Below are 22,386 nucleotides of genomic sequence, written 5' to 3'. Positions count from 1 at the left end.
CCAGTCATTGTGCTTGCTGGACTGCGGTCGTGCTTTGGAACCCGTGAGTGATTCTTTCGCTTGTTCCAAGCACCTTTTTGAACTATCCTCCCCTGTTCTCGATGCTCGCTGTCCGTCAGTGCATGAGGTCAATCTGGCCTTTTTAAGAGGTGGAGCCCCTCCACGCCCACACCGGCATGATGGCCAACTCAAAAGGTCTACTTCCATCTCTGCATATGGGTTAGTTTTCACTGAAGTGAGGTGTCGCAGGATGTGGGTACTGCGATGTTTGCCTACGTCTGTTTAAGGTTGACCATTAATATGCGGCCTTCTGCGGATAGATTTGGTCGAAAGTCGAACGAAGGGTGGCGGTTTGAAGGGAAGTGGGGAAAAAAGTGCTGAGGTAAGCGCCAAGGGAATAAAACCTCTGCATTAGTTAGGTCGGGTAGTAAGAGCAGTAGCGCATGTCTTCCTGACTGCGACAGTTCATGCAAGGGTAGGTTATTTTAATAGCGGGTATTGTGCAAGAAGATACCGTGTCAGTGCCATGGTCGTTATAATAAAAGGAGACGGTGCGACAATACAGTGCGTTGCCTTACGCCCTCTGCTGTGCTGTATCGTCAGTGTCTTGGCACAGCATCATCAGGCTGGTGCTGAACGGCGGCAGCTGGCTGTTGGTCGGCGACCGCTGCTACTGTGCGGCGCAGTTCTGCCGCAGCTGATCCTCGAGCAGCTCTGCTTGCTCGGCGTACTGCGTCGCAGTTTCATTTGAGAGGAATCTGGCCTTGGTTTAGCTGTCGTTGTTCCTTCGCATTTCCACTTCACAGCATCACTGTCGATCTGTCAAGCTTTAGAAGAGCTGAAATATCCCCGATGGACTCGTTACTCATGTGTCATCCAATGACTAGTCCGTGTTTGAAGCCACCGAGTCCTGCTAACCAACCGAATATGCTGTAAACTGCATCCCTGCCGATAACGCAACACCCCCCGCCGCCTTTTACACTGGTGGGTAGGCTTCTCGTGATATCTACTGCTCAAATCCACTTTACATAGGTATATCCACATACTTTTGATCAGGTAGTATGTTCTGTGGTGTTTCTTCACATAAAGCTATTTTCTTCATTACTACAGCTACAGGGTGGGGAGGAGGGTGGGACGGGGAGGGGGTAGTGAACCTCGTCCAATGGTCTGTCTTCTGTGTGCGACTGAGAAAACAACATTGCATCAAAATTCGGGTGTTAAACCTTCACGATTTAATAGGATAATGTTCCCTACCAATTCATTAAGCTGCAATTCCCCCTCCCCCCTCCCCCGAGTCATCAGTCTTCTGACTGCGGCGCACCACGAATTCCTCTCCTGTGCCAACCTCTTCATCTCAAAGTAGCACTTGCAACCAAAGCCCTCAGTTATTTCCTGTATGTATTCCAATCTCTGTCTTCCTCTACAGTTTTTACCCTCCACAGCTCCCTCTAGTACCATGTAAATTATTCCTTAATGTCTTAACAGATGTCCTACCATTCTATCTCTTCTTCTTGTCAACATTTTCCATATATTCCTTTCCTCACCGATTCTACGCAGAACCTTCTCGCTCCTTGCCTTATCATTCAACCTAATTTTCAAAATTTTTTCTGATAGCACCACAGCTCAAAGGCTTCGATTCTCTTCTGTTCCGGATTTCCCATCGTCTATGTTTCACTACCATACAGTGCTGTGCTCCAAAGGTACATTCTCAGAATTTTCTTCCTCAGATTAAGGCTTACGTTTTATATCAGTAGATTTCTCTTGGGTAGGAATGCCCTTTCTGCCAGTGCTAGTCTGCTTTTGATGTCATCCTTGATGTGTTATTTCGCTGCCCAGGTAACAGAATTCCTCAACTTCATCTACTTCGTGATCACAAATCCTAATTTTAAGTTTCTCACTGTTTCCATTTTTGCTACTTCTCATTACTTTTAGAATTAAAGATATCAAAATTCCGTTTTCAAACCAATGAACTGTCATAAACCCTCACTAAACGACATATAGTCTATCGATCAGTTAGCAGTAGGGTACTACACCCAGAATGCTTCGGCACACGACACGTGACCACACCACAAGAAACCCACGTGGATATAAATACTGACCATCCGAAAACTCTGCATCGAATCAGTGAGTCATTGAGATGGAAATTGTTGTCGTTGGGCTTCCGCCAAGTGACCATCACCACACAACTGTCATTCCGAACAGACTGGCTGCCTGGACGTCTAACCTCAGTACTGATGGGTCTCAACATTGATGGGTTGAGGCTAGAATGAGGCACTCTGGCCATTGAGTCGCTGGGCGCCCGCCAGCTTATAATGCCGCCAACCAGATGTCGAAGCTAGAGGTCACATTGTCTAGCATGGATAAGAATTTTTCCCTATTATCCTATCGGGGATTTCATTAAAGGAACCATTAAACTGAATCGCGTTCAGCGCCAGTAATTACTTCGAGAAATCTATGGCAAGTGTCAAAGTCTTCCTAACACTATTGTGGCGAAGCTGTAGCCAGACGCCAACACCTGAAGAGGTTGGCTTTTGTTTGCGTACGTCAAGCCGAGGGTTCCAGTGAAGGTGGCACTAGTATTTTTCTTGTATAGGCCAGGTAGCTAATGGGTTTCAGGCTCGCTGGCACTGCCTGTATATAAATACTTTTCTAATTAAAATTTAGGTACATGAATTTAGAACTAGATTGTTGACTGTTCAATCTCTCTTTCTACAGAGACATGGTCCTGGATTTTGGTCGATTTAAAAGTAAAGATACTAACATCATACGAAGTTGCTTGCTGATGACACTAGCCTGGTAGTAAAGGATGTTATGTGCAACGTTGGCTCGGCTTCATATAGTGCAGTTCATGGTCTAAGTTCATGGCTTGTAGAAAATAAACTAACGCTAAATCACAGTAAGACACAGTTTTTACAATTTCTAGCACACAATTCAACAAAACCTGACGTTTTGATTTCAAAGATTAGTGAAACTGAACAGTTCAAATTTCTAGGCTTTCAGATAGTTAGTAAACTGTCGTGGAAATCCCACGTTCAGGACCTTGTTCAGACACTTAATGCTGCCATTTTTAATATTCGAACGGTATCTGAAATGAGTGATCGTTCAAAATGAAAATTAGTCTACTTTGCTTATTTTCATTCGCTTATGTCGTGTGGTATTATATTTTGGGGTACCTCTTCCCACTCTAAAAGGATATTTTTGGTTCAGAAACGAGCGGTTCGGGCAATAAGTGGAGTAAGTTCACGAACCTCTTGCCGACCCCTGATCACGAGTCTGGGTATTTTGACATTGGCGTCTCACTATACATATTCCTTACTGTCATTTCTTGTTAACAACATTAGCTTATCTCCAAGAATAAACAGCTTTCACTCAGTTAATACTCAGCAGGAATCAAACCTACATTTGGGCCGGACTTCCTTAACTCTTGTGCAGAAATGTGTGCAGTATACTGCTGCATCCATTTTCAATAAACTTCCACTCGAGTTCAAAAATCTTAGCAGTAATTCACGCGCTTTCAAATCTAAACTGAAGAGATTCCTATTGGATCACTCCTTCTATTCTGCTAGGAGTCCTTGAAAAATTAAGCTGAATCTTAAGTTATATTGTTGTTTGCGCTTACTTAAACTGATGGCTTAGCATTTTTTGGGTGCATGAACATTTTATTTTATCTGTTATTACTTTTATGTTGTAATTTCATGTACTGACACGTTCCATGACCTTGGTGATCTGCTTCTCAATTTGGTCCTACGGAACTTGACTTATAAATAAAATAAAATAAAGAAAATATTAAAATTTTAGGTAAAGGGCAGAATACGAACAGATATTATTATTCTTTGCTTGAAATGAATTCTGAAAAGAGTGTAACAAGATAGACTCGTTCGTCAATGTCTGGCTGACTAAATAGTAATGAAAATAAATATTTATTAAGGACAGGAGAAAGATAATATACTGAAATTTAAAAAAAAAAACAGAGAGGACGTGTAAAACTAATGTTGAATCCTAGCAGAACGACAAAATGAAATAAATTATGTTAAAAAAGTTTTACGTAATGGTACTGACCCTGAGAACGGCCAATAACATGTCGCTCACTTTGTTATTAGATAAATCTTTTGTAGGCCGGAATTAAAATCTCAAATATTTCACAACATTCAATTTCTTTCGATCATCAATTTAAATCACAGCTCTAAAGCAACAAAGATTAAAAGTTTTACTCCAAGGTGCGCTACGCTTGCAAGGAATAAACATTATACTTCGCTGGTCGGTTTCTCCTTCTCACTCAGCCCCGCCCCCCTCTCCCCCCCCCCTTAATGTACGGAGCACCTGGGGCGTAGGGGTGCTTTATTTGATTTGTCGTCTGGCTCTTGTACTGATGGCTGATTGTCATGTCGAAGGGAGAGCAAGAATGATCGGCTGTTCCGCTGGCGTCTTGGCGTTGACTCTTCAGTCCGGCTGTGTGTAGACTCATTTGGACCACAGCCATTGTCAACTGAAGACATGCAAACAAGCGTCGGCGTTGGTAAGATCCATGGTGGCTTCACTCTTGGTAAGGCCCAGTATAAGGGGGCTGCAGAAGAGCCCAGACAGCGTCTGTGTGCAGCATGATGTGCACACAGTCCTTCAATCCTTTGTACACGAAGAGCGCATGTTCACCCTGGCGGGACGAAGGTGGCTGTTTCATCTTTGCCACGCGGTCATAAATCTGCTGCACTAGCAGTGCAAGAGGTTGCTTGCTTTCATCACAAATTTATGTCCAAGTGATGCTAAATGTTATTATCTTTATATGAACAAAAGTATTATCTTCTCAACAATCTTCAAATCGTTAGATACACTCTTAATTTTTATATATGAAATTAGTGACTTTAGTCATGGCATTTTTGTTGCCTTTGTTTGCGGTCGCTTACAGAACTCAAATTAATCATAAAATTAACTAATTTAGTCCGATTGCATTCGGAAGTGCTGGTGCATCAATACATCACCACAATAAAATAAAAACAGTGAATGGCTAGAGGAGTGTGAATGAGAACAGTGGCGTATTTAAGTTTACAAAAATAACGACAAGTTTTTATTGATCTTTTTATAACTACAATCGAGTGATAAATCTTACCAAAAAAAATAGGAAAGTAAGGGTGCTTGATTGGCAAAGCATTCATTGGGGTGGAAACTATAGCATCTTTCCCCTGACTTAATCCCCTTTACAATGCAATCAAACTTCGTTTACATGAATCCACTGTGAAGTCAAACTCTATTCAAATGGACTCAACTACGACCTACTACACCACAAACTATGGTTCGCGGAGAACAGGGAGCTGTGAATGTCATTTAACAACCATACGCCGGTGGAGCAATACTTTATCCTTTCAACCTGAATCAGGCGGCAGTAGAAAACGGTACGCTGTGGGCGAAAGGGGCAGCACGATGGTAGCTTTAATGTTCTGACGCGTCTAATAAAACTTGCAAACTTACGTGGAATGCCGTTCAGATTCTTAGAACGCCCGAAACTTCCCTATCAGAGCCCTGAAATGCCGGCAGGTTTCAGTGTGAGGTGCACCCGTTCTCTCGTCTGGCCAGCCGGTCTGACTCACAGGCACGATGGCCCGTGCCGGAACTGTCAAATGTCAGACGGCTGCTCAGGATGAATAAGTTCATCCTTGCTACACACGATATGTCCGATAAGATATGCAGTCCCACTGTCGTTACAGTTGGAAACTGCCACTGGCTCTTAGTCCACCAGAAGTTGCAGGCCACAAGTCTCACCTACTAGGGAATGACCTGAAGTTCTCCACCAGGGAAGGACCAGAGGAAAGAGATGGCAAAGAATAACAATCACTTTCCTCTTACAGGAGCCGAATTAGGAGTAAAAACTGCCTCCACATTGTTCAGACCAATCTAACAATCCTCCAACACTCTTCATGTGTTTCCACAATTCGCCATACGGTGCGTGGCGGAGGGTACCTCGTAGCACAACTAGCATCTTCTCTCCCTGTTCCACTCCCAAACAGAACGAGGGAAAAATGACTGCCTATATGCCTCTGTAAAAGCCCTAATCTCTCTTATCTTATATTTGTGGTCTTTCCGCGAAATATAAGTTAGCGGCAGTAAAATTGTACTGCAGTCAGCCTCAAATGCTGGTTCTCTAAATTTCCTCAGTAGTGATACACGAAAAGAACGCTTTATTTCCTCTAGAGACTCCCACCCGAGTTCCTGAAGCAGTCCCGTAACACTCGCGTGATGATCAAACCTACCAGTAACAAATCTAGCAGCCCGCCTTTGAATTGCTTCTATGTCCTCCCTCAATCCTACCTGATAGGGATCCCAAACGCTCGAGCAGTATTCAAGAATAGGTCATATTAGTGTTTTATAAGCGGTCTCCTTTACAGATGAACCACGTCTTCCCAAAATTCTACCAATGAACCGAAGACGACTATCCGCCTTCCCCACAACTGCCATTCCATGCTTGTCCCACTTCATATCCTCCACCCATTGAATCTCCCCTCTTCACTGTTTTGTTGGAGCTCTCACGCTGGGGGTGGCGGTAGGGGAGGGGAGGGGGGAGGGGGTGGGAAGCAAGTCTCTGCTTTGCGTATCATGAAGGGAACCAATCAGCGACTAAAAATCTCTCTTGTCCGAAAAAAGAATATTTTAGACTAGGGAGGCGTCGTTCTCGAGGTAAGCATGGCCATATCTTGGCAAAAAACGTCTACCTCATTTACGAAGAGATCTAATCTTTACAGGCCAACCATTTCCAGTTTCTGAAAGAAGGCTTTTAAGCTTCCCATACAGGCGTGCCTGTGAAATATATGTTGTTTTTTTCCGCTCGCTAACTTCCTGTCATTTTACAATTTTGCCTCCACTAAACTCCTGCACCAGCCTCTCTGATGGTACTGCCCCAGCTTTTAACATAGAAATGCTTATGTTTTTATGATCGTCCCGCCGTTTGCACAAAAACTCACATTACAGCAGTCTCTCTGAAATAGAGTCTCCACCCACATTCCATCATCTGGCTGCCTTCGCGATGGACTGTGGCTTCCCCATTTAAAATTTTTTGCCGGCGCCTTCCTGCTCCGACCCTAAATGGGAAGAATGAAGTGCCACAGACCGAGGTCCCTCTGCAGGTACAATACACACAGCGCTGCTTCCGCCAATCACTCGCACAGGGAGGTCGCTGGACACAATATTTATGGCCCACAACTCATCTTTCTCCCTGTTCTCCATTGCCTCCACTACAGCCTCTCAGGTACAAGTTCTCTACAGGCTGCACAAGTAGCTATAAGAACATCTCCCAATTTCCTCATGTAAAAAAGTCATGAGCCACACATACCAAAGGTAGTATTGGGGAACATGGAGATTATGACCTAAAATATGAATATTAATCTGACTGACAGAGTAATTAAAGGGAGAACACCTTTCAGCAGTGGCAGCTCCATTTGTGCTGGTAGTTGTGCATCTGTGAGACAGTCTGCCAGAGTTCTCAACGGCTCCCAGTGAACCATCTCAGCCACCAATGCGCCTACATCTGCCTTATACGCAATCTGTAAATCAACAAGTACCAGTAGAAGCACCTCTGCCCAACTCTCTGGGTGACACACGAAAACTGCCTTCAGTGTTCTCTGCCACTTTTACACCATTCTGATGCTTGTCAGGTGATAACTGGTTGTTTAATTGTGCTGCAACCCATACAGTCTGGGCAGTTCACTATAAAGATAAAATTGAATTTTTGCTCCTGGTCTGTTGTAGTACGCAGTGGGAATCTGAAACGAGCTAACCAATGTCCAATGAACGCCTTTGCTATCTATCGTCTCGGTTACTATGTCTATGACTTGTATGGCCTCTGACCATCTTCTGTACATGTCTACTGCCATGAGCAAGTATCTATAAGCCCCTGAGGTTGAAAGTGGAACCACTAAGTCGACGAGTATGTGAGTGAACCTTGCCGGTGATACCGCAAAACTTTCGACCTCTGCATAGACAAATCGTTGTACTTTACAACGCTGGCATTAAAGGCATGAGCGATTCCAATTCCTGGCATTCTTTTTAATCGGTGGCCTCACTGACTGCTCGGTTTTTAACTTCATAGTGGTGTTTTCGTCTGGGTGCACTAGGCTATAGACAATGTCAAATGCCAATACTCGGAATCGCTGAGTAATGCATGGCTGTGGTCTTGTTGTCAGATATCGCACCATATGTTGACCTCGATTTGTGGCACGTGTGTCTGCTCCAGTCGCAATCATGTGGGCCGATCTGTCAGTAAGGCTGCGTTCACACTGCCGGCCGGGCCGAGCCGAGCCTGGCCGGGCCGCCGCCCGCTTCGATATCAAACACATGGTTTTGAATTGCGGTGTTCACACTAGCGGCCGGGCCGCGCCGACACGGCGTGAGCCTCCCGGAGCCGAGCCGACGACATTCCGAGTGTTTAATATTGTCGGCGCGAGCCGACCGCAGGCGCGAGCCTGTGGAGCAGCACTACAGCTTCTGCAGTACACGCATCACACGTCTCCCTTCTGCTTTCTTCACAAGTGTGACTGCACACGTCTTTTATTTTAAGATGTTACCTCACATTTCACAATCAGTGAGGAAAAATTACTTTTATTATGACGATACATGCGAAATTACTTTTATTTCATTTATTTAATCTACCGTATTTACATGCATTTACAACAATAGCTTGCCAGCAATCGCAGCATTGCCGCCACTGAATATTTCGCATTTGCTTGTAAACGGAGACAGATATGAGTGTCACTGAGGGACGGAAATGTGTCCCTACCAGATGATAATGCATTGTAAAGTCATGCTGTGGCAGTTCCTTATCAGTGGAGGTAGAACCACTGAGTCAAAGGGCATTATCTCAAAACTCTTCGCCTATCAATCTGTCTATCTTACAAGGTAATGAAAAGAATTCTGTGAGGTCATCAGTGGCTCCACATGATGAACCATTACCACTGCCAAGCGCTGCATCATGAATAAAAAAGAAGAAAAAAGTTGGAAAATTCTGAAGGACTATTTCTGCGATTCTTCGTTGAAGGCACAGCAAGACATTACCCAAAATGACGAAGCTAATTACTTCCTAATGATTCTCAGGAGTCCCATAAACTCTCTTCCCCTCAGAGGTTAGCGTTTGTGAAATTTAAAATACAAAAGCATGACTACAATTAACTGGAGGTAGCGAATGCTGTACAAAGTTCTACTGCAAACCAAAAAGTGTGTACTAACGATTCTTACCTTATCGTTATACACAATTTTTCTTCTGCTGTTATACTTCTGCGAAAATTTGTGTTCTGTTTAGAAATTTTGTCTTGAATGTTCTGCAGCACATACTGAAATGTATTATGATTCAATCTGTAATTTGAATAAAATTTTTCAGGATAGTTTTTAAAGTTCTTCATATAAAGAAAAAAACTCTCCTAAATGTCTGTCGCTATTCATAGGATGAATCCATAACCTCCTAGTTCTTCTGTACTTCAAAACTCGACGAGTTACTGCAGAGTCAAAATAGTACCAATAAAAGAGTGAAGACATTGTTCTACACGACAGCACAGACTAGCTAAAGGCGAGCAACTGTTGACTGCAGCTGCGTTTTCTACTGACTTGCTTGTCAGCTGTCGAAGGGTGGAGATCTTTTTAAATTTATTTGTTTGGCCTCCCGCCAGCCATTTAGCCAAAGAGTGGGGATTACCTTGACAGTGCAGCGCAGCCCGCCAAGGAACAAAAAAAAAAAAAAAAGAAGAAGAACAATGAAACTCACATCTGTGCCGATCTACAGTAGTTACATTAACTCTCCATTATTTTTTATGTCAAAGTAGACAACGAGACTACAGAATTGCGCTTCAGTTATCTTTTAGTTCGAAATACGAAATGTACATCATACTAATTGTAGGATGTCGATGACAAATAATTGTTTGTCTTTTGTGATGCAACGTGTGGCCAATTATAAAAGCATAGCAGATGAATTGTCCAGTAGCCGAGGGAAAAAACCTTATACATTTGGATTTATCTAGAGAATGAGACCATTAAAATAATAAGAGGGACCGGCACTAGGTCTGCGCTGATCACTAGTAATTAGTTTTTTTCTGTCCTGCATTATATGACTACATTAAACCAAGCTGTAACCGCTCGAACTCCGTGGCTTGCGGACGCGGCACTGACGCCACTGAATATCTCGCATTACTTGTGACCAGAGACAGATATCAGTGTCATTATCATTTCAAAAACTTTTTGGTACTTTTAGCTACATTTCATTCGCAACAATGTATGGTCTAAAACGGATCTAACAGTAAGCTACCCGCTACATAACTTTTTCACTACAAGATTTGTAAATCAAGTGCACAACGTTGACAAATAGCATCATTTCACAATGACTGTTAAGAAATATGAAAAGATAAATGATTCAATACGAAGCTAAGATGTTACACTAGCACGTGTACAAAAATCAGATTTTTTAGCCGCATACTTTCTTCAAAATCGGTTGGGAAGCGTTACGAAACTAAGAAATCACGCGAGACGAAAAGTAGACTTTTTCTTTTTTCACGACGTAAGTAACGCTTTTAAGGAAAAAATGAGTTCATAAAACGATGTGGCGCAGTCTTATATACCGCTAAGAATTTTTAGAACATGAAAATCGGAGAAGTGGATTTTCCCCCATTTCGCCGTCCCGGCTCGGCGCGGCGCGCAGTGTGAATGCACTACACGTCGGCCTGAGCTGGATAGGCACGAGCCGAGCCAGTACGCGGCAGCCCGGCCCGGCCCGGCCGGCAGTGTGAACGCAGCCTAAGTTCTGCAGCTGTTGATCTCTCTCTAGTGCTGTTGTTAGCTCGTCCTAATTTAAAATGCTCCCAAACTGCATACTCACGAAATACGGTTAGCGACTATGTTCTCTGCGCCTCTACATCTATATGATTACTCTACAGTTTACAATTAAGTGCCTGGCAGAGGGTTCATCGAACGACCTTTAAGTTACTTCTCTAGAGTTCCCGCAGGAAAAACGAACACCTAAATCTTTCCGAGCGTAAATCTTTCCGGCCGAAGTCTTATTTCTCTTATTTTAGGACGATGATCATACCTCCTTAAGAAGTGGCCTCCAAAAGGATTTCCACCCTCTTAGGAGAATGCTGGCGTTTGAAGTTTCATGAGTAGGTCCAACTGTAGCGGAAAACGCCTTTGTTTTAATGACTGTCACCCCAATTCATGTAGCACATCCGTGGCACTCTCTCCCCTGTTTCGCAATGATACAAACGAGATGAACTTCTTTCAACTTTTTCGATGTTCTCCGTCAGTCCTATCTGATGTGGATCCCACATCGTACAGCAGTACTCCAGAAGAGGACAGACAAACGTAGTGTAAGCAATCTTCGATAAATCTGTTACATTTACTAAGTGTTCTGCCAAAAATCGCTCTCTTTGGTTTGCTTTCGCCACAACATTATCTATGTGATCCTTCCAATGTACATTATTCGTCACCGTAAAAACGAAGTATTTAGTTGACATTACAGCCTTTAGATTTGTGTGATTTATCGCGTAACGGAAATGTTGCGTATTCTTTTTAGTGTTCATGTGGATGACTTCACACTTTTCACGCTTTGATGACACTGTACGACACCAAATGGTAGTATCATCTGAAAACAAGAGGACTGCTCAGACTGCTTCCTAAATCTTGTTTTCGTAGCTCAGGAACAACAGAGGGCCTGTAACACCTCCTTGGAGAACGCCAAATATTACTTCTGTTTTAGTCGATGACTTCTCGGCAATTGTTACGAACTGTGACCTTTCTGACAGGAAATCACGAATCTAATCACAGAACTGAGACAACCCTCCACAGGTATGCAATTTAATTAGAAGTGGCTTGTGTGGACCGGTGTCAAAAGCCTTCTGGAAATCTAAAAATATGGAATCAATGTGACATTCCCTGTCGACAGCACTCATTATTTTAAGAGAATAAAGATCTACTTATGTATCGCAAGAAAGATATTTTCTGAATTCGTGTTGGCTGTTTGTCAATAAATCGTTTTCTTCGAGGTGATTCATAATGTTCGAGCACAGTATGTGATCCAAAACCCTGCTGCAAATCAATGTTAGTGAGATGGGTCTGCAAATCAAACAATTACTACTATTTCCTTTCTTTTTGTGACTTGTGCAACTTTCTAGTCTCTGGATACGGATCTTACGAGTGAACGGTTCTATATGATTGCCAAGTATCGCGGTACTGAATCAGCATCCTCTAAAGGAACCTGACTAGTGTACAATCTGGTCTGGAAGCCTTGTCTTTCTGGGCTGCATCGCAACTCCAAGGATACCTACTTCTAAGTAAATCGTGTTGGCAGTTGCTCTTGATTCAAATTCTGGAATATTTACGTCGTCTTGCTTTGTGAAGGAATTTTGGAAAACTGTATTTAGTAACTCTGCCTTAGTGGGGTGCTGTCATCAATAATATCACCATTGTTATCACGCAGTGGAAGTATTGACTGGGCCTTAGCACTAATGTACTCGCACTTTACACACGAGCACAGTCTCTACGGGTTTTCTGCCAAATTTCGAGACAGAGGTTCGTTGTGGAAACAATTAAAAGCATCTCACATTGGAGTTCGCGCTAAATTTCGAACGTATGTAAAACTTCGCCAGTCTTGGGCATTTTGCGTTCTTTTAAATTTGGCATGCTTTTCTCGTTGCTTCTGCAACAGTGTTCTGACCTGTTTTGTGTACAATGGTGGATCAGTGCCATCTCTTACTAATTTATGTGGTATATATCTCTCAGTTCCCGTCGACACTATTGATCTTAACTTAAACCTCATCGGGTCAAGCTTACGTAGTCAGATTGAAAGGAGTGGAGACCGTCTCTTAGGAAGGTGTCAATCGAATTTTTATCTCCTTTTTTAAACAGATGTATTTTGTGTTTATTTCTTGTTGGTTTGGATGTTACGAGTCTAGCTACAACTTCCTTGTGGTCGCTAACCAATGTACCTGTTATGATGCAACTCATTTCGTCAGGATTGCTTGTTGCCTTGTTGCGAACAGGTCAAGTATGTTTTCGCAACTGTTTACACTTCGAATGGGCTCTTGAACTAGTTTTTCAAAATAATTTTCTGAGAAGCATTCAGTACGATTTCGGACGACGTATTATGCCTACCACCGACTTTAAACTTGTATTTTCGGCAACATATGGAGGATACATCGAAGTCACCACCAACCATAATTATATGAGTGGGGTAGTCATTTGAATACGCCATATGTCCATGGTGAACTGGCTGACGACCTCTATGTGAGGAACTGCAATGGCGAACATTTATAGCTGATTTTTCGGAAGACAGATACGATAAGTTTATGGTCTGTGAAAATTATCACTGGCCGGGCTTCAATGTATGGACGAAAATGTCTTACACTCTCGTATATCGCTGATAACTCCCTATTGTAGGTACTCCATTTTGTCTGTCCGCACTGCAGCTTCTTCGAAAAAAAAGAAAGAAATTGCAATGGCGGCCAACATACATTAACTTCTTGGTGTAGTGCTGCCCCAGTCGCAGTCTGCCTGACATCTACCAGCGGTACAGACAAAATGGGGCGGGTGAGGAAAACTGCTTCTTCGAAGCACTCTTGTAATAGACTGAAAGCATTTCTCGTTTCTGGCATCCATTGTAATAATCACTTTCTCTTGCTGTTGTTACCAGCAACTGCGTCTGTTACTGCTTATTATACCTAAAAACTGTCTAAGTTGTTTACAGTCCGTCGTCTCTGGAAGATTACCCAACGTGACTATCCTTTCAGGCAAAAGTTGGATCCCGTCGGCTGAGACTTTGTGACTTTTGAAAGTTAGTTCACTTTTGCAAATGATGCACTTGTCTTCATATAATACCACTCCATAGCTACACAACCTCTGCCGTACTTTGTGTAGGTGCCTGTCATGAACACTTACGTCAGCAGAGGATACTAAAGCCGGCCGTTGTGCCCGAGCGGTTCTAGGCGCTTCAGTCTGGAACCATGCGACTGCTACGGTCGCAGGTTCGAATCCTGCTTCGGGCATGGATGTGTGTGATGTCCTTAGGTTAGTTAGGTTTAAGTAGTTCTAAGTTCTAGGGGACTGATGACCTCAGATGTTAAGTCCCATAGTGCTCAGAGCCATTTGAACCATTAGATATTAACACGTCATCTACATATGTGGAGCAAAATGTTAAGCCTTGTAGCACTTCGTAAATCAACTTTTGCCACGTCTGGGCTGCATTTTTTTAGACCGGATGGCATAAGCAAAAACTTACAGGCCGAAAGGTGTAATCACAGCTGTCTTTCCCAAGTTGGCATGTGCTTCTGGGAACTGGTCGTAAGATTTATAACTGTCCAACACAGAAAAATTTTGTTCCCGCCTGAGCATCGGTAACTTGGTAATTAGGTGTCAGGTACTTCTCTGGGACCATTCTTGTGTTGAGTTTACGGTAATCGCTGCAGGGGCGCCTTGTGCCGTTGTGCCGTCCTGTTTGCACATCATGTGTAACGGAGATGTCCATGGGCCGCCTGAGCTTCGTGTAACACCAGCACGGAGCACCTGTTCGAATATCGCCATAGTTGTAGCCAACCAAAGCTATTCTACAGTTGCATCGTGAAACCGACGGTCCCATAGTCATGCGTGTATAATGCAAGGTATTGTGCTTAATGCTGATTGCCTGCACCTACCCATGTAGCGTGGACTGCTTACTCACATTAGTGATTACTCTTATTACGTTGTCAACAGAATCCCTCTGAATATCTTTTAATATGTCGCTTTGTGTCTCGCTTATAATATATGCATTTGCCAAGTCTATGCTCAGCACAAAGTGCGACAAGAAATTGGCACCTTACATAGTTGTATAACGTCTGCCACCCCGAAACACTTGTACTGAATAGTAAAACCAATGTCTATCGACAGCTCTCTGTGCCCGTACGTACTGAAGCTTGAGTTGTTCACATGTAGCAACTTTAAGGGCTCAAGCATCATCATCTTAACTGCGCCCGTGGCCAGCAGGGTGCTGACCTCTGAGTTGACCTATTACAAACCTTAAGCCAGAAATCTTGTCGAGCGAGTGCAACCGACACGTCGCCTTAGCGTGAGTCGTCGGAGTAGAAGTGAGCATGCCACCATGAGACTCACCACCAGTGTGTGTCCATGTGCACGCAGCTACGGTATGCCTCTTCTTACGTCGACGGCGGCGTCTATGACTGCCGCACTCGGAGACGCCTAATCCGGGCTGTTCTTTCCATTTGCATACTCACGCGGTATCGTACACTGTGTAGCTCGAGAACCGAGCTGTCTGCGGCACCAGAAGAAACTAACGGCGCGAGCTTGACCTTGACTGCGGTCTGACGGCTGTAGGCTGCAAGTATGCATCGACCGCGCCTTCTTATCGGAGTTCGTCCGTAACTCCAAGTTCTGTAACTGCGTGACAATCTTTCCAACTGCTATCCGTAACTCTCAGAGTTCTTCAGCGATGCTCGTTGAATGTCAATAACATGCGGCGGCACAATTCGTCATCGACGCCTCCAAGAGCTACGGTGCGTGTTTGTCGCTTTCTGCTACGACGCTGATAGTTGTCGCTTCTACGGATGCCACAGCAGTCAACTCGAATGTGGCATATGCTCTATCAGCTACTTGCAGTAGCTTATACAACGGTTGTCCCTCATGCACTATCAGTGTCAACTGCACTTGAGGAGGAAGTTGTTGTTGTCGCCAGATAAGTAGCAATAATTCGTTAGATATTACGCTACGGTCCACTACCGCTCGCAAATGCCTCCTAAGTTCCAACAGGTTTTTGTGCTCACGTTTCTCTTTGTAAAGCGCTTGCGAAAACCTCTGCTAAGGTAACTGCGTGCAGCGTGTAATTAGCGTATTCTTCAGCGCGAGATATGCCTATTGGTGAGGCGGTTGCAGAATTACGTCAGAAACTATCATCGTCGCTCTCTGGTCCAAAAATGTAATTGCCAGCTTAAACTTTCACGGTCTTCTGAGATCCGTTGTTGGGCGAAAATTTTTTCCAAGATCGCAGACTGTATGTCCGGTTGTGTGGGCGTACATGGTGGCGTTTGCAACTGCAGGCAGAGAGCGGTTGACGCATAGGGCCCCGCGCGCGTAAAATCTTGGGCGCGGTTGTACACTCTCAGCGCGGCTGTGATTGCTGAAGCTTGTGATAACGGCGTGACCATCTTGTTGTTGTCTCCCAGCGTCGAAAGTTCTAAAACATCGATCTCTTCTTGCAGCTGCCGGCTCTCGTCACCAGTGGTTTGCAAAAGACCGTTTGCGCCTTCTATGGTTAAGGAAAAAACCCAAAAATGTTATTGTGTCTTAAATCTTTCTTGTTTTCGAAGTCACCAATTATATAGGTCAGAAATGAAACCGACATTTATTTCACAATACTTATTCTTTTCGATCAGAATCAGAAGTCACAGTTATAAATTTGTGGTGTCACCGCCAGACACCACACTTGATAGGTGGTAGCCTTTAAATCGACCGCGGTCCGTTAGTATACGTCGGACCCGCGTGTCGCCACTATCAGTGATTGCAGACCGAGCGCCGCCACACGCCAGGTCTAGTCTAGAGAGACTCCCTAGCACTCGCCCAGGTGGACAGCCGACTTTGCTAGCGATGGTTCACTGCCTGCATACGCTCTCATTTGCAGAGGCGACAGTTTAGCGTAGCCTTCAGCTACGTCATTTTCTACGACCTAGCAAGGCGCCATATTCAGTTACTATGTATCCTGAACAGATAATATTGTGAATCATGTACCGTCAAGAGCGACGTTCATCATTAATGGAATAAAGTTAAGTATCAAACTAATTACGACCGCTTTCTGAATTCAAATTCCTTGTCATGTTCCAGACCTCACGTCAGTATAGTTCTTCCGTCATCACGCCAGCCTGCGTGAGCTAAAACGCGTGCATTTCGGCCTCCAGTTGTAACACGGTGTTGGCTCTTCTGCCAAAGCAACATAATTAGCAAAGAATAAAAGTCTTACTCCTAAATCCACTATACTTGCAAGGAATAAACAGTACACTTCACTGGTTTCTCGTACGCACACTTTGTCTGCGAGTTGAAATCAAGAAGGCGAAAATAAACACTGATAAAAGACAGTTCTACTGCTTTTTATGTTACCAAATAAAGAGGGAAACGTGAGGGATGTGGTAATTTGTAAAGTCTTACATCATCTACGTAATGTATTTGGATGGGTTGATAACAGAGCAGTTGAATCTGTAATTACGCGATAAGTTCGGAATTTTTCAAGAATATAGTTACACGTAAGAAATTATTTATTCCTATTCAACAACGTGCTATCGTCCCCCTTATGCTGCTGTGTATAAGAGTTCATCAGAACGTAATCAGGTTGATTTCACTAGCGAATTATTGTTTGTGCTGCAACTAAAAAAAAGGCGTGTTGTATTATCAGTGTATTACTGATGCAAACTGTACGAAAAGCACTAGTAGTTTACGATTTCTTAAGACGGTTAGCGCAGGATTGCTGATGTACATTCTGCTAAACATACCTCTCTATGTTAACTGAAAAGGTAATTATAGCTGAACTGAACCTTCTCGTGGTTTTATTGCCAGCTATAACGTTTCCTGATAATTGCCGTTGAAAGAGACCTTACAGTCCTAACATTCATCGTACTAGCAATTTAAAAATTTCAGGAACTTGGAATCGCTTTACGAAACGTGAAGTTATATGCTAATGCGCTTGAAGTTGCTGGTCTGACATTAAAAACAAATTCCGTTAGGGTGGAAGATGTAGGCTTACAATATGTAACAGGGTTTTATTCTTCGCATACCATCACAAATTCTAGCTCTACGGTTCCTGTACATATACTTCATTATGGGATTTGTTGTTGGCAATACTGGCTCATTCAGAAGAAACTGCAGCATTCATTCACTGAACACTGCACGCGAAAACGACGTGCGCTCGAACAACACTTCCGTAAGAAGTGCACAGAAAATTTTGCACTGTTCACTAGGTTTTGTTTTAAATTGGCTTCCAGTAAAACAGAAAAAAACTAAGTGATAAACTCCAGGTGTTCAAGCCCAACTAGAAAGATTTCCTTGTGGCTCACTTCTTTTATTCTCGACACGAGTTTCACGCAGTAGTTCGGATCTTTCCTTAATAGTGTGTTACTTATTCGTATATTCTCACACTTGTTTTCCGTCTTTTATTAAGTGTTTGGTTCTAGTGTTTATAAATTTTCTAATCAACAGTCTCTAGACTATCTACTGTCTCGTTTAAGTAGCTTCAGACTGGAGTATCTCACGACACCCGATAAATAAATACAGAAGGACCAAGAAAAATGAAGATACTCCTCGATAGTTAATATCTTTGGAACAAAATGACACGTCATTTCAGTTATGCGCGGTAGCGTAGTCTATTGTTTTCTCAACAGATCTTGGCCCGCGTTTCTCAGCAGATGACAGAACAGCAATGAATGAATGTCGTTTGAGGAACGCGAGGCCATATTGAATTGGTGCTAGAAGTGCGAAAGCATGATGGAGGTACAAAAGCAATGGCATAATGTGTACGGAACTCAGCCACCAACACGTCCAACAGTTTATCATGTTAGGGACAAATTTCAATCCGATGCTGCTACTCAGGATTTACATAAGGAAAGGTCTGGCCGAACAAAAAGATCAACCAAGTCCAGCTTCCAGCGCTGCTGAGTTGTAACATTTTACTAGGTCACCTCAAAAATCTGTGAAGCAGGGTGCATGTCAAAGCGGTGTAGGCCCATCAAGCGTAATACGAATTCTGAAGGTTGCAAAGTACAGGGCTATTACAAATGATTGAAGCGATTTCATAAATTCACTGTAGCTCCATTCATTGACATATTGTCACGACACACTACAGATACGTAGAAAAACTCATAAAGTTTGGTTCGGCTGAAGCCGCACTTCAGGTTTCTGCCGCCAGAGCGCTCGAGAGCGCAGTGAGACAAAATGGCGACAGGAGCCGAGAAAGCGTATGTCGTGCTTGAAATGCACTCACATCAGTCAGTCATAACAGTGCAACGACACTTCAGGACGAAGTTCAACAAAGATCCACCAACTGCTAACTCCATTCGGCGATGGTATGGACAGTTTAAAGCTTCTGGATGCCTCTGTAAGGGGAAATCAACGGGTCGGCCTGCAGTGAGCGAAGAAACGGTTGAACGCGTGCGGGCAAGTTTCACGCGTAGCCCGCGGAAGTCGACGAATAAAGCAAGCAGGGAGCTAAACGTACCACAGCCGACGGTTTGGAAAATCTTACGGAAAAGGCTAAAGCAGAAGCCTTACCGATTACAATTGCTACAAGTCAAACGCTTTGAATTTTCGGCGCGGTTGCAACAGCTCATGGAAGAGGATGCGTTCAGTGCGAAACTTGTTTTCAGTGATGAAGTGAACAGACACAATGTGCGAATCTGGGCGGTAGAGAATCCTCACGCATTCGTGCAGCAAATTCGCTATTCACCAAAAGTTAACGTGTTTTGTGCAATCTCACGTTTTAAAGTTTACGACCCCTTTTTCTTCTGCGAAAAAAACCTTACAGGACACGTATATCTGGACATGCTGGAAAATTGGCTCATGCCACAACTGGAGACCGACAGCGCCGACTTCATCTTTCAACAGGATGGTGCTCCACCGCACTTCCATCATGATGTTCGGCATTTCTTAAACAGGAGATTGGAAAACCGATGGATCGGTCGTGGTGGAGATCATGATCAGCAATTCATGTCATGGCCTCCACGCTCTCCCGACTTAACCCCATGCGATTTCTTTCTGTGGGGTTATGTGAAAGATTCAGTATTTAAACCTCCTCTACCAAGAAACGTGCCAAAACTGCGAGCTCGCATCAACGATGCTTTCGAACTCATTGATGGGGACATGCTGCGCCGAGTGTGGGAGGAACTTAATTATCAGCTTGATGTCTGCCGAATCACTAAAGGGGCACATATCGAACATTTGTGAATGCCTAAAAAACTTTTTGAGTTTTTGTATGTGTGTGCAAAGCATTGCGAAAATATCTCAAATAATAAAGTTATTGTAGAGTTGCGAAATCGCTTCAATCATTTGTAATAACCCTGTAGAAAGTGTACATTCCAAGATCACTGCACGCTATAAACGACGAAAACTCGATCATAGGATGGAGTATAGCGAGTGGTTCGAAGCCATGTTTCGCGAGGATGAACGATTTGCAGGGATGGTTATCTGGTCTGACGAGGAACAACTCAAACGTAACGGCACTGTAGACCTCCACAGCTGCGTGTTCTGGGTTCCTGAAAATCCTTACGTTCACGTGGAGAAACGTGTTAAGCTACAAGGTGTTAATGTGTGGTATGGTCTGTCATCGCGCGGTTTGATTGGACAATTCTTCTTTGAAGGAACCGTAACTGGTGACGTGTATCTTCATATGCTGCAAACATCGAGTTTTTGGAAATGAAAGATATTACCTACAACACGATGGCGCTCCGCCTCACTACCACAGAGACGTCTGAGCGTACCTCGATGAAAATCTACTTGGATGACGGATACTTCGAGGAGGAGTTGTTGAGTACCCATCTCTGTCTGCAGAACTTACATTTCTTGACCTCTACCTTTAGGGTACCTTGAAAAATGAAGTTTATCAGCTGAAGCCAGCTTCTCCGAACGAGATACGAGAGACCATCGAGGCGTCCTGGGCGGCTGTCACGTCTGCAACACCGACAGCCCTAGTTCAGTGACATTGACGTTATTTAACTGCTAATTGAGGTCACTTTGAACACATAAAATTATCTTCTCCCGTGCAAGTATTGTGACGGTAGGTCATTTTGTTTCATAAATATTGACTATGAAAGAGTGTCTATATTTTCCTGGGCACCTATGAAGGTTATTAAATAAATAAAAATGCCTTTAGTCCAATGTAGTTAATTCCAGTGATTACAAAGATATCGTCGGCTAGTCCGTAATGCCAGAGACGCGCTAGAGTCGAGGCGGTAGCAGCTGCATTTTTTCAATTTATAAAAGGATTGGGCAGCTCTTAGAAAATACTGTGACTGTGTATCCGAGGATGAGAAAGCGTTCTCTTGATGGTAGCAGTGAGGGACCTTGCCATACAGAAAGAAAACACGGGGGAATGAGCGTGAAGGTATCGAGGTGAAACATGGTTACCGTATCGAGAGTACTTATCCGCCAACGTAGGTCTTCTATTTCAAACTGTAGATGTACGGAAATCTTCTGTCATGTAAAAGAAACGAAATGCATATTCGATGCCATTTTTATAATTATATCGCTCGGTAGTCACTTCTTATTATATCTTGATATACTGATTGTATTATAGACAATTCATCCATTATGCATTAACTGTAAGAAAGTATGCATCTGTGCTAGTACGATATTTCTACTCACAGAGAAAAATATTTCTGCTAGCAATCATTTTTTCGCATCTGTTTACCGTGCTAAACGAGACATTTCCGAGAACTGGTTTAACTATTTCAGATGCTTAATGATTTGCAATTTTATATTTACAATGCTTTCCGATGATTTAATCACAAAACTGTATATTTATCCAAACGTAAAAAATCAGTCCAGTCACAAGTTATAAATGAGAATATACCTCAAAGCGCATCGTTCTTAGCGTAATATACGATCATTAGCAAGCAATAGGCTATTTCTGTTTATTTCTAAGACTCGTTAGAAGTAACTGTAAACCGAGACGTTCCTCAGTCAAGAGTTGCCTTACACTATACATGCATTCATTACGATGATTACGTATTTATAGTCAAATGGAAACTACAAGTTGTCTGTACAGGGATGCTTTTTCATGAACATTTGAACTCCGTCATTGCTGCAAGAGACCAGTAACTAAATAGGAAACTGTTACATGAAAGTACTCACTAAACGTTCTGTGGCGAGCAGAAAGGGATGACGTGTTGGCAGACATGGTGAGAAACTGCGTAAATCTGGTAGCAGCAGTCGTTCTTTAACTTATAGCACTATCTCCCGCGAGTAGCCACTGCGGGTGCACCATTTGGAAGCATGACTATTGAAAGTAATCTTCGCATCAGATCTCTGGGACACAGTGTCGGTAGCTTATCTACTCCTCTCGAAGCCACATCTTGACTATTCAAAATCCCCATTCCTTACCTAGAATGAGAAACAGTCAGTCTCTTCAGATGTTATCAGGTAATATTTACTATGCAATCACAAATTAGAGATCTTTGCACTTGGATTTGGGGGACTTTCAGAACAAATTCTCGTTTTATTTCGCAGCATCATAATTCGTTGTACACTTCCGTGAAGATCCTGGCTTGACCCTGTTGCAAAGGGATCTCATTTTCAGCTCCATATATGACTACCATTCTCTCACTCTTTAGTTTCGTGAAAAACGGCACCGTGAAAAATTGTTGGAATACCACCACAAAATCGCAGTAGGAACTTCACCACCTG

General features: G+C 43.3%; 1 protein-coding gene across 1 annotated transcript in view; it reads right to left on the bottom strand.

Annotated features, from left to right (window-relative positions):
* Nucleotides 1–21,903, bottom strand: part of LOC124622979 (sialin-like) — a 112,609-nt gene extending 90,706 nt beyond the window's left edge. The window contains exon 1 of the mRNA XM_047148768.1: nt 21,835–21,903. Within this exon, the coding sequence (XP_047004724.1) occupies nt 21,835–21,880 (46 nt within the window). The 5' untranslated portion in view covers nt 21,881–21,903. The remainder of the gene's footprint in view (nt 1–21,834) is intronic.
* Between the last annotated feature and the right edge of the window lie 483 nt (nt 21,904–22,386).

This window comes from Schistocerca americana, chromosome 7, assembly GCF_021461395.2.
Source record: "Schistocerca americana isolate TAMUIC-IGC-003095 chromosome 7, iqSchAmer2.1, whole genome shotgun sequence".
Taxonomy (NCBI): Eukaryota; Metazoa; Arthropoda; class Insecta; order Orthoptera; family Acrididae; genus Schistocerca; species Schistocerca americana.
Note: the sequence above shows the minus strand (reverse complement) of the source record. Positions and strands in the feature narration are given on the sequence as shown.